Source organism: Geospiza fortis, unplaced genomic scaffold (assembly GCF_000277835.1).
Source record: "Geospiza fortis unplaced genomic scaffold, GeoFor_1.0 scaffold23, whole genome shotgun sequence".
Lineage (NCBI taxonomy): Eukaryota > Metazoa > Chordata > Aves > Passeriformes > Thraupidae > Geospiza > Geospiza fortis.
The window spans coordinates 12,324,939-12,338,100 of NW_005054303.1; the positions used below are offsets into that span (position 1 = coordinate 12,324,939).

At 47.4% G+C, this 13,162-nt stretch overlaps 1 protein-coding gene across 1 annotated transcript in view; it reads left to right on the plus strand.

Annotated features, from left to right (window-relative positions):
• Positions 1–13,162, plus strand: part of ARMH4 (armadillo like helical domain containing 4) — a 57,579-nt gene that overhangs the window by 41,091 nt on the left and 3,326 nt on the right. Inside the window, 1 exon segment of the mRNA XM_005417956.3 lies at positions 9,136–9,167. Within this exon segment, the coding sequence (XP_005418013.2) occupies positions 9,136–9,167 (32 nt within the window).

The window sequence follows — 13,162 nt, forward strand, 5'->3', positions numbered from 1 at the left end:
CAAGTTCATTTTCCTTTTGTGACTGACACTGGGCAATGCTGCTCTTCCCAAGGATTTGCAGGAAAATGAGTCTCTGTGATAATCAGATCTTATTTTTAGCATCTAATCGATGCTCAGGGCTTTGTGGTTTAATTAGTGGAATAATTGTTGGCTGAAAACACAGTCTAATACCTGGTTTTTCCTTCAAAGGTCAACTCCATCATTTTTGGTTCCAACCATTTAGTCCTTTATTGATCTTTATGTCATTTCATGGGGAGTGCTGCATCTTGACAGATGAAATAAAGGCCAAAACTTGAAATAAGGAAAATATATCCTTTTTCTTAAACACAAAAATGGAAAATCCCCTATTTCATCCCTTGCTGCTGGCAAATCCTTCATACAGTGTCCCCAGGAAATGGGATTCTGAAAATTACTTTTGTTCTTTATGGAAAGAAAGAAGCAAACCAAGAATCTTTTCCGATCCTGATTTATATCAGACATAGACTGAAGCACAAGAAGAAATTTTGCAGTGTAGCTGCTGATCCTTTAAAGTAGAAAAGGCCATGAGCTCTGCCAGGAGGGCAGGAAGATCTCTGGGGTTTGTATTTAGAGGGGGCTGAATGAGAAATGCCCTCTCCTCTGTATAGGGGAGTATCATGTGTCTTCAGCTGGAGCTTTGGAAGGTATTTAGTCAAATAACTGATGCCTTAAGTTTTAGCTTTCATATTTTCTAGATTCTCTACTGCCTTAGTGTGTGACTCTGAACTTCATATGGAGTGTTAGCAAGTTCTCCTCACAGTTCAGTCAGACAAAACAATCCTTCTCCAGCCCCAGAACCAAGGACACCATTGCAGCCTTAGCCCCAAAAAGTGCAAACAACAGGGAATTGAGGAGAGCAAACTGGGAGGATGGGACTGCATCGCCTGGAGCTAAAATTGGACAATTAAACCCAATATGGAAATGGACCAAAAGTTATAAAAGTGTGAAACTCATGACTTGGGGTCCATCTTGGGTGTAGCAAGACTCTTGTGCTAACCAAGGTGAATCCTTTGAAGGCCTTTTAATAAATCCCTCCTTTATTCTTTAAATAAGGAATATTTAAGGAATATTAAATATTCTGCCCAGCCTCTGTTCCAGGTAGCCCCCTCAAGGCATCATAACAGCCACCACCATTTTGCTGCTGTCCTCCAGCTGAAATGAGATGCTCTTGGAGCAGAGGGAAGGATGAGGTGCCCTCCACCTTCAGCTTCTCCACCTTTTCCACCCCTCCCATCACTGCAACCTGACATTTAGTTTTAATTTGCACAAATCTATCCTGTCTTTGCCAGAATCTGTTTAGTCTTACACCAGACTATGGGAGAGGCTGGTGGGTTATGGGGTGAAAAACAGGCTTGGAGAAAAATGGGCATTGAAAGATAGCGCAGGACCAAGTTGCATCCTGGGGTAAATTTACAGGGTCAAACCCTCCAGCCATCCCTCAAAACCAGCAGTGATTTTAGGGGGATTTGGTGCCAGGAAGAGCTAAAATATAGGCACAGAGATCCCCAGAGTGTTTGTGCAGCTCAGCTCTGGTGGCTGGGATGGGATGGTGCATTTTCCCTCCGTGCCTGTGTGACCTGCTGGTTCCCTCTGATCCCCCAGGGGATTTGGGCAGACTGACAGGAGAACATGGAGCCTGCTGGCAGGAGGAAGGATTTCTCTTCCAGGGCCACATCCTCAGCTGCTGCAATGTCATTTTCCTGTACAAATCAGGAAATTAAAGATTTGCAAACTAAGGATCGCGGTGCACCTCGAAGCTTCTCCAGAAATCAGCCAGTAAGGTTTGAGATCATGGAATCTCAGAATGGTTGGGGCTGGAAGTGACCTCAGAGACCCTCTCTGTTCACAGCCCTGTGCAGGGTGGTGGCCAGGGACACCTTCCACTAGCCCAGGTTGCCCCAAGCCCCGTCCAACCTGGCCCTGACTGCACTTGCTGGGGAAGGGTAATGTTCCCCCTCAAGGCATTGCCCTGTAACTCTGCACAAGCCATGCCAGTCATTAAATTGGTTGGGTTTATATTCTGTTGTATTCTAGTTCTTGATAACTTTACCAAGTTTTAACTGTTTGGACCAAGATTTTTCCATGGCGCTTGTCCCAGACTGTTTAAGAAAACTTTGGCTGATTCATCACCTGCTCCAGTGGATGAATCACGGGAAGAATAAACCATTAATTAATTTTTTACTGGGGACCTCTGAGAAAGAAGTAATTGTACAGCAAAATTTTAGAATTGAGAGTGCAGGGGTCAGAAGAACTCTGGAAGAGGTGTATCAGTGCTCTGGAAAAGCCTGGAAAGCATTCTTTCATAGAACCTGGCTCTTCAGCTGCTGCTTCTAGGTAGTTCCATTTGGGTAGTGGTATGTAAATAAACAGCACACAAATACCACCTTAAAAAGGCTACTAAAGCTGCAAAGTCAAGACTCACGAGTAAAGAAAGATTTTTCATCTTCAGCGGGACACAGCTTTGATGAGGAGCCTCCAGGGAGAACTCAGAGCCCCTTCCAGGGTCTCAAGGGGCACCAAGAGAGGTGGAGAAGGACTTTGGACATGGGCATGAAGTGGCAGGACACAGGGAATGGCTTCACACTGCCAGAGGGCAGGGTTAGATGGGATATTGGGAATGAATTCTTGGCTGTGAGGGTGGGGAGGATCTGTCACAGGTTCTGTGCCCAGAGAAGCTGTGGCTGTCCCATCCCTGGAGGTGTCCAAGGCCAGGTTGGAGGGAGTTTGGAGCAACCTGGGATAGTGGGAGGTGTGGGGATGGAACAAGCCTCTCTTCAAGGTCCCTTTAACCCAGACCAGTCTGTGTTTCTCTGACAGCTGGTGAATATGGGCATTTCCAGCACACAAGAAGCCCATGAGCTGAGGCAGGGTGGGTTCTCCCTGCTGGCAGCTCCCTGTGTTGCTCCAGGAGCTGAGCCAGGGCAAGGTGAGGCAGAAGCTCACCCCACGTGTGCTCCAGCAGAGGCGTTGCCATTTCCATGAACAAAGTTTGCATTTCCTCTCCCAGAGCAGACCCAGCTTTTGAACACAGTGTGATCAGTAAATATTTAATCACACAACAAATTGTGCCAGCCAGTTCACAGCAACTTCCTGCTGTGGTGCCTTTTTGGATAATGACAGGTTTTGTACCTTGGCTTGGCTTTAACATCTTGTGCCTGTCTGGGGCCACTGAGGGAGGAACAAATGGTGTGTAGATGTCAATATGTGTTTTGAAGGCCCCACAGAAGAACTGAGTTCACAGAGAAATGCCAAGGCACAAGGGCAGTGCCTTTGCCAGCCTCAGCAAGGGGCAGGTAAAGTGGAAAACGGCTTAAAAAGTGCAAGGGAAAAGGAAAAGGAGGAACCAGACCTAATGCCATGGGGAAAGGAGTGTCAAAAGGTCAGGGAAGGAGTTGGGAAGCCAAATTTAGTTCCTGCTTTCTGGATGAGTGTGCTGAGTTGTCTCCCCATCTCCATTTCTTTTCCAAGCGATTTGAGGCAGGCTTGGGTTGCAACCAGGCTTGGGCTGCAGCTGGAGAGGCAGGGAAAAGGGTGTAGATGGTGCAGTTCAGGGAGCAGACAGTGCCATGGTAGCTATTAAAGTTCACTGGGTTAATTCAAAGTTCACTCAAGCAAAATTTTTATCTGAAAACATAAATGGTAATTGTCAGTTTGACATTTGTCTGATTATCCAGCTGTTCAAGTCTTCTGCAGTTGGGCAATTCATGCATCAACATTCCCATCAGGTAGGTGTAGTTGTTCTGGAATTAAAAATATACTGCCTTCCAGGCAGATGCCATTTCCTTTATTATTTATTTGTGCTAGTAAGTAAATTGAAAATTGTGCTTTTTTAAGGGAAAGGAGCAGATGCACCCTTGTGCCATTAAGTTGTCAGAGCTGAGCAGATGAAGCACGAAGCATTTCTGCAAAATTGTTCTCACAAGTCTCATTTGGGAAAAAAAAAAAAGAAAAAGTTTAACCTGCAAGAGAAAGGGATGAAATCTGTAATGGAACAGGGCAGGTTGCTTGGTATGTACAGACTGATTGAAAGTAATCAATCTTCTCCTTATTTTCTGCACTTTACCCAGCTCTCCTTTGCTGAAAGAGTGCAGATTTGGAGTAGATATCAGGAAAAAAAATTCTTGGCTGTGAGGGTGGTGAGGCCCAGAAGTTAAGGATGCCCCATCCCTGGTCTGGGGGTCGTGGTGGAGAGTTTTTAAAAGGAAAGGTGATGGATGAAGCTTCATCAGGAGCAGGATGGAGTTCTGGAATGAAGCTGTAAGTGCTGGATTTGAAAACCAGGCAACATCTGCAGGGATGAGTGATAATGTGCCATGGAAAACCAGAATTGCTTTAACTGATGATTAAAAAGGAGGATATGATTAAAACAAGCTGATTAGATGAAACCAAAGTGACAAGACAAAGCAGCAGGGCATCCAAGAGGGGAGGGGGAGACACAACTGATGGCAGTAGGGCATGAATTATTGACTGAAATCTCCACCAGAAGTCTTTGCATTTTCTTATCTGGGAAGGGAGGGAATGAATGAGAAGGGAACAGAATTATTAAGCATCTTTATCATTGCATTGGAGTGGATAATTAGGCAATTAGGATTACTAAAAGTTGGCAAAGCAAGAGGCCCTGAGGAGTTGTGCTCCTGATTTCAGAGGAGGGTGGGGAGGGAAGCAGGGAAAAGCTTTTGTTGAGAGATTTGGGGGTGCCTTGGGGTGAGGCTGAAAGGCAGAGCCAGGCTCTGACACCCAGCCCGGGGAGACCTCAGAGCAGAGGGGGCTCAGGAGACCTGGAACATGAAAAACAGCTTGTCTGAGGATGGACAGTCCTTGGAACAGCATCAGGGAGGGAGATCAGGAGCGAAGGCCTCAACATAAAAGGGATCTGGACCCAAGTGAGTCCAGAGGAGACCACAGAGATGCTCTGAGGGCTGGAGACAGGCTGGGAGAGGTGGGGGTGTTCAGCCTGGAGGAGAGAAGGCTCTGGGGAGACCTCAGAGCACTTTCTGATTTTGGGCATCCAGTGCCATGTACCCTCAGGTGTCACCTGCTGTCCCCTCCTGAGCCCCTGCCTGCATTGCCAGAGCCTGAGCTCCCAGAGGGGTTTGGCTCACAGGGAATTGTGAGTGTCCCTTTGGGCCAGGTCCCTCCCAAAAGGGCCAGGCAGACACCACAGGCTGCTGCTGAACTCTGCAAATGAGCCTCACTTCTTTAGCACCAGAGCTTCTGAATAGCTGGCTGCACATTTTGAAGGGGAAAGCTGGGTAAAACTGCCCAAAAATAGCACATTGCATCTGGGACTGTCTGAATCCACCCTGGGCTGCTCTGAGGCCAGTGCCAGACCTGTGTGCTCCTCCTCTGTGCTCCTGACTGGCTTAATCTTAAGCTATATGTTATTTAAAATTAATTTGCAGAGATGCAGACATTATATAAATCACTGAGGAAATGTCAGATTATGTATGTAATTTGCTGAAGTGCTCCACACTCATCTTACTTAGCTCCCCATGAAACCAAGGGATCAAAATTAAGCTGAGGCAGAGTTTGGACCAGTCACCATCCTGGAAGTGCTGTGGAAGATGAGCCAGCACTGCAGACACTTGTTAGTAATTCACACCCAGAGAGACTCTTGGAATTTCTTCAGGACATTCAGTGATCAGAGAAAGGAGGAATAAAGGGGATGATGAAAAATACATGGACTAGAGTATTTTTTACTAATTATTTGCTTGCCCTCATTGGCAAGTCACCTGGTGTTCTTGGAGAGAGCTGCATTTTCATGGGAAGGTGCCAGCCACAACCTTCCTCTCCCAAGACCAAGCCAGAATATTAATTATGGATTCTGTTGCATGATTAGAGTCTGAAGCCCAGAATTAATTGATGGTAGCTGCTTAGCATAGATATCAGTTCTGCCTTGGAATAATGCTCTGTCTCCTATCCACACACACACACTGGAGCAGTGAGTGTTCAGTTTTGGTGACACGGGGGCTTGTGATCTCCTGCCAGCTGTTAGAACAGTGCATTGGTGACATGAGAAGTGTTTGTAATTCATGGTAACCCAGTGCTCCCTGACTTGTCCTGGCCTCAGCCTGACAGGGCTGGGACCTTGGCTGTGACAGCTTGTCTTGGTTTGGAAAGACAGGAGTCTGCTAAGGAAGGCAGGAGCCTCCTCTGAAATGGAGAATGTAAACCCTGCCCACCCCTCTGAATTGCTATAAAAAATAAAAATGATAAAATAAACAATGCAGCACACTAGAACAACACTGACAGAGTCAGAACCCAGCCTGACACCCTGTGGGTCAGGGTGTTGGCAGCAGTCCCATTGGAATTGTGGCTCAGCCCTCCTGCAGTGTCAGGGGTGGTTCTGCAGGAGCAGGGGGATCTGTAGAGAAGGATGGATTCTTGCTCTGAAGATCCAATGGAAGGAGAGGCAGCTGCTGTTCCTCTGGGGAATCCAGGGGAGAAAGCCATGTTGGTGTCTCAAAAACCTCTGGATTATATCCAGGTAGGAATGTTTGGCTCCTCCCTCTGGGTTCACATCTCCCAATGGGATGTGGTAGTTCTTATCAGTCATGCAGTGACATTCAGCAGATGTCTCCCTGGAGGGAGAAGTGATTGTGGTCACTCAAAGAGAGAGATAAGGCAAACTGCCCACTTGACAAAGGTAATCTGCCATACAGATGGTAATGGAAAACATCTTGCATTGCAATCTTCAACGCAGCTCCACACTCTCTGCTCCTTCCCAGTGCAGTCCTGCCAGGACATAGGGGATTTTCTGACCTCCTGCCTGAATCTCATTAATTTGGGGCCATTATTTTCCTCTGGCAGAGATCAAAGGCTGTGGCTGCACTAGAGCATCCCCTGGAGAGGCACCTAGTCAGGGAGAATCACCTTGGGTTGTTTTTCCTGTGGCCTGGGTTGATATCCAAAGACACCTCACAGCTGAAAGCAAGGCTGGGTTTAATAACAAACAAACGTGTAACAGCAAATAAAGATTTGTACTATGGAACTGCTGGGTGCTGCTGTTGCTTGGTGGAACAGAGGGGAACACAGCCAGAATCTGTGTTCATTAAAAATAGGTAATGGAATATTCTTAGCTCAGCCCTGCCTCTGCCTTGGCAGAAATACTCTGGAGTTAATTGCTGCTGTTGTTCAACTGCAGCAAAGTGGGTCAGCTATTGGTGAGATCACTGATCCCATGGAATTGTTGGGAGAGGTGTAAAAATAGGCTTTGTGCTGTGCTCAGCTGGGGTTTGGGCCAGCTGAGCACTGCAGGTGCACGTGGGGATGCTGTCCCCAGGTCTGCAGCTCTGTGCCTGAGCCACTGTCACCACTGCTGGCAGTGTCACACCTGGAAGCCCAGCCCAGGGCAGCCAAGGGTGTCCTTCCTCTCTGGGATTCCACTGGGAATCCACCCTCAAGCTGTACCAAGGGAAATACAGTTGGATATCAGGAAAAAGAAAGGGTGATAAAATTCTGGATGGTGGAGTCCCCATCCCTGGGTGTGTTTAACAAAGCCTGGATGTGGCACTGGGTGCCAGGGTTTAGCTGAGGTGTTGGGGCTGGGTTGGACTCGATGATCTTGAAGGTCTCTTCCAACCCAGTGATTCTGTAATTCTGTGAATTCTGTGATTCTGTGAATTCTGTGAATCCAGGGCATGCAGGCTCAGGCTGGCAGAGGAGGTTTGTGGTGGCACCTTCATAAACTGAGTTTTGTATGGCTTAGCCTATGCAGGCCAGGACTAATGGTGGGAAGAGCTGATAAAACAAGACCTCTTGCGCTCTTCTAGTGCTGTGTGTGTGTGTCCCTCTCCTGGTTAATTAATCTTTTTTTTCTCAGCTCCCCATCAGAGATAAGTGCACCTGTGCCTCTTTCACAGGTGTTCACCTTTAGCTAATTTGGGATCCTTCTGTTAGGTGTTATCCTTCTGAAGATGTTATGTTGCTAACACTTCAAAGGGAGTATTCAAATGGCTTTGAACTTGTGCTGTTTCTGAGGCATGAAATAGCCATTTGCTGCTGGCCCTGCCGTGCCCCCTCCCCACTCACAGAAAGGCTCCTTTCAGAAGGGTGCTCTGAGTGATGCAGACACTGATGTTGCTAATTCAAGCTTTGAAGGGATGTTTCATAACAAAGCAGGCTTGGAGATCAGGTTTAAATCCATAAACTTTGTGTTACATTTGGGATGTAATGCACCTTGGAAGAAATATCCCTCAGAAGGACACTGCTGCATCCAAGAGTCCCCTGTGCCTTTAGCATTGTCCTCCTGGAGAGATGAGAACCCTTGAAAAAACACACTTGCTGAGCCCCCAAAAACCCCAATATTTAACTGTTTATTGCCTCTTAGCCATGAGCAGGAATTTGTTAAAATCCTGGCAGATCCTTGTGGGCATTTTGCCCTCAGTGCAGTGCAGACACACCCAGTGCCCTGTGGTGTTTGTGACCCCTGCACCCACTGCTGAGCCCTTGCAGCTCTTTTGAGATCACTGAATATTCCATCCCAAAGCACCTGCCATTGCACAATTTTAATTCTCAGCTGTCATTTTTCATATTTTATTTAGTTGTCAGGAGAAGAAAGTGGCAGTGCTGGCAGTATAAATTTGCTTGGGTTGGTGATTTAGCCCCTCCAGTGCCATCCCAGCCCTCTGGAGGCTTCCCAGAGCAGGCAGTGGCTATTCCAGAAAAGCAGGGCAATAAAAGGCAGTGAAAAATACATTTTTAGCCATCATTACAGGCTATACAAAATACAGGGGAAAATATCCACATAGAGGAGGCCAGGGGAAGGAAATAACTGCACTGAAAGGTTTTCTCCTGGTCAGACACCCTGGTGTGTGTATGAGAAGTGATGGTCAAAAATACACAGCTTGAAATACTGGTTTTTATTTTCCTTTTTAAATCACTCTGAAGATGTGAATTGCTCAGCCAAAGGTGAGCTGCTTGCCTGCCAACTCCAAGACTTTCTTGTGTTGATTTGCTGCATTTGCTTTTTCTCATGAATGAGGAAAGAGGAAATCTAATGTTCAGCCTTATCAGCTTGTCAATTTAATTGCTGTCTATTTTAATGTTATCACTATCATTTGTTACTAATTAATAGAAGCAACATGATTTCAGCTTTTATTTTTCCTTATTTTTCAGTGAGAAGCTGGATGGAGAAGCTGAAAGACAAGGTAGGAGGCTCAGTGTTTCAGTCCCTTTCAAAGCAAAACCATTTTTACTTGCAGGAATAAATAAATTATTGTCAGTGCAGTTCTTTATACAGACAGTTGGGAAAGGGCTTAAAATTTTCTCTGGGAGGCAAATGAGCCAGGTGCTGCTGGTATAGAGTGGTGTGAAAGCACAAAATAATCCCTGATGACTTGGAACTAAGGGCAGGATGGACAGAAGTGTTTGATTGATTTCTCTGCACCAGAAAATGACCTTGTCAGATAACCCAAGTTACCTTTTTTTATTTCCCCTTAACTTACCCTAGAATAGTTTTGGTGGGAAAGGACCTTTGGAAGTCCATGTAGCCCAGCCCCTCTGCACTGAGCGGGGATGTCTTCACCAGACCAGGTGTTTAGGACCCTGTCCAGCCTGACCTGGAATGTTTCCAGGGACCCCAAGGTAAAGAACTTAGTTCCACCTCTTTTCTCTCTGTGCTGAGCTCAGTTCTGGATCCAAATCAAGAGGTGCTGCTCTCTGGTGAGAGGCTGCCTGCCATGCCAGTGCCTCTGCATGAGGCCTTTCCCACCTCCACGTGATGCAAATCCCTGCAAGGAGAATTATCAAACACAGCAAAGCTGATAAACAAGGTTCCAGACCCTGATCCTTCCTCCCTGGCATCCCAGGGGCTGCTCCATGCATCCAAGAGCTGTGCAGCCACAGGCACTGATGGCTTTTTAGGCTCTGCTGCCCTGGAGCAAATATTGACATTTCAAAAATGGTTGTGAAGCTTTCCAAGCGTTGTGTTGCTGACAGCAGAGCCATGAAGCTGGAAATGGGGTGACAGCAAGAACATTTTGTGACCCAACAGGCCTTGGAGATTCTTGAAGAGGGTCAGAGTCAGTAGAAACAAAAACCATCACAGGGAGTGGGAGTGATGTCTGCAAAGCCATCCCTGAGCTCAGGCAGACTCACCCAGCCAGCCCAGCCACTGCTCCACACCAAATTCCAGCAGCACTTTCACCATTTACCATCAGGTCAGAGCAGAGAATCAGGCCCTGGGTGTCTGTTCTTATCTTGGTTTGGAAAGACAGGAGTCTGCTAGGGAAGGCAGGAGCCTCCCCTGAAACAGAGAATGTAAACCCTCCCCACCCCTCCAAATTGCTGTAAATTTTAAATTAAGGGGCTCTCAGGCAAAAAATATAGGAACAGGAAATAAAAGTTCTTTAATAGGGAAAGGAAAAAAAACAGATAAAATAAACAATGCAGTCCACTAGAACAACACTGACAGGGTCAGAACCCAACCTGACACCCTGTGGGTCAGGGTGTTGGCAGCAGTCCCATTGGAATTGTGGCTCAGCCCTCCTGCAGTGTCAGGGGTGGTTCTGTTGGAGCAGGGATCCTGTAGAGAAGGGTGTAGTCCTCCTCTGAAGATCCAGTGGAAGAGGCAGCTGCTGCTCCTCTGGAGAATCCAGTGGAGAAGCCGTGCTGGTGTTCCAGAATCTCCAGATTATATCCAGGTAGGAATGTTTGGCTCCTCCCTCTGGGCTCACATCTCCCAATGGGATGCTGTAGTTCTTATCAGCCATGCAGTGACATTCAATAGCTGTTATCAGCAGATGTCCCCTCCCGAGGGAGGAGTGATTGTGATCACTCAGGGAGAGAGATAAGGCAAACTGCCCACTGACAAAAGACAACTGCCACACAGATGGTAACAGAATACATCTTGCATTGCAATCTGGAACAGTTCTGCAGGACTGGGGGGTGGGAGGGCTTCAGGTGGGTTCCTGCCCAGCCCTGCTGAGTTGCCTTTCTGCCTGCACTAGGAAGGAGGCAAGTCTAGAGCCAGTCTAGAGCCCCCTTGGCCTGGGATTCATCCAGAGCAGATGCTGAAAGGACAGAGAATGGTTTTCCCAGCCAAGGTAAAGAGCAGCTGAGGCTGTCTGTGTGCCTGGAGGGATTGCAGCATGCACAGGGCACTGCTCATGCCAGCACGTGGCACAGCACAGCCTGGGGACATCAGTGGCTTCTCCCTGAAGCTGTAGCTTGTCTTTCCTCTTGTCACCTTGTTGGCCACCTCTGTCCTTCACTGTTGCAGAGGGGCTGCATGTTCCTGTCTCCAGCAGTGCCCTGCAGAGTCTGAACCTCGTGCAGGCAGAGCCTGGGCTGTGGCAGTGCCCAGCTGTCACTGGCTGGGGCTGTGCACAAATCACAAATGGGATGGGACTGCAGGGAACAGCCTTGAGCTGGTTCATTTTCCAGCATCAGCCTCATTACATGGTTATGACAATGGGAAGATGCCAGCAGCTCACATCTCAGGCAGCAGACCAAGAACTTAATGTTACAACTCACTTTAAAAGTTTTTTGACCAATCACACAAAGCAAAAGCACATTGACAGTAGTTCTATCCAACCACTATAACCACACCTATCACTGGTTAAAACAATGCTTACTTATTTCAAATACAATACCTGCTTGTAAGCCTTAAAACACAATGCACAGAGCTCCATTATTAAGCTTAGAACTTCCTAATATCTCACTAGATAAACTTTTCTGCAGCTTAGGGAGTTATTCTAGACAAGCTTTAATACACAGGCCATTGTTCTATTTGTCCTTACTTTTGTACTTCTTACATAATTTTTCTGCTGACCAATCTCATGGCTGCTGCTTAGCTCTAATCACAGTTCTGCTGTCTCTGAGGCCTGCCATTTGCAGCTTCCCCAAAACCCTCTGATTTTATGGATTCTCACACCCAGCACAAGCACTGCTGTCACTGAGGACCCACTGGTGTCCACTTCACTCCTGAACCACCTCCCTCCTTTTGGATCTTTCACCTGGCTCACATTTTTCCTTAGAAAAGCCCAACAAAAACCACTCCCCCCCACTCCCAACCAATTGCTGGTGTCACAAATCACTTCCAAATAAACCTGTTGACCCCATTCTCTCCTCTTCCTAATTGAGTTTATCAGCACCAGTCTGTGTGCCCCTCTCATTTGCCCCATCCTGTTTTATAATCCCTCCACCCAGAAGAGGATTCCAGCACATCTCTGAGAGAAATGTCCTTCCCTGTGCCTCAGGTGGGTCTGTAAGACCAGGAGCACAGCATCAGGGACAGATTTAGGTCTGGTTTCCTGCAATCACTGTGCAAATGCTGCATTTGGTGGGGCAAATAATGGACATGGAGATCCTCTCAAGTTCTCTTGCTGTTATCTCAAAGCCCAGCAGGGCCAGGAAGGTCCTGAGTGTGGATTGGGTGTAGTAAAAGCATCCCTAAAGAAGCTACATCTTCCCCATAAAGGGGTGAAAATGTGGCTGTGGTCTGTGAAATGGGGTTTTCTGTCAAGAAAGTGCAGAAGCCCTCAGAAGTTGGGCTGCAAGACACAGAAGGGCTGGGTTTGCATCACATCACAGGTTTTTGGGGTATAAAACACTGATCTGGGGGCTGGGGGAAACCTGGAAAAGGCCATGGGCTGGTCAGGTGTGGTAAAGGCTCACAGACAGGCTGAGGAGCTCATTGTAATTTCTGACATGGAAACTCAGCTGGGCAGCAGCTCAGAACCTCCCCTCACTGCCCATGCCAGCAGCAAAGTTCCAGAAATAGAAAACTCCACACTACACTAATTAGGTCACCCAATTAAGGCACCTTAATTGCCTCACAGAGACACAGCCTTCAGCTGTGTCCTCACTAAATTCCTTTTTGGGGAGCTGGGCTCAGGCTGCAGCCCCGTCCCAGCACCTGAGCTGAACAGGGCTGGGTGTTGTGGGAGGGGGTTCAGGGAATCTGAACCATGCAGCTGAAGATCCCTCAAGCTTTGGGATCCACACACAGGGGAGCTGTTGCTGTTTAAAGCACTGAGTAGGATCTGGAGGGGCTTGGGGAGCAAACCAGCCCTCCTTGGGGGAGGAGGGGAGCAGTCCCTGATGGGGATCCATAGAAAAGGATCTGGTGCTGCTCTAAACCAAAAATCTAATCTAATCTAAAATTCCAGTCCAAACCGTGACCCAAAACCTGATCCAATTC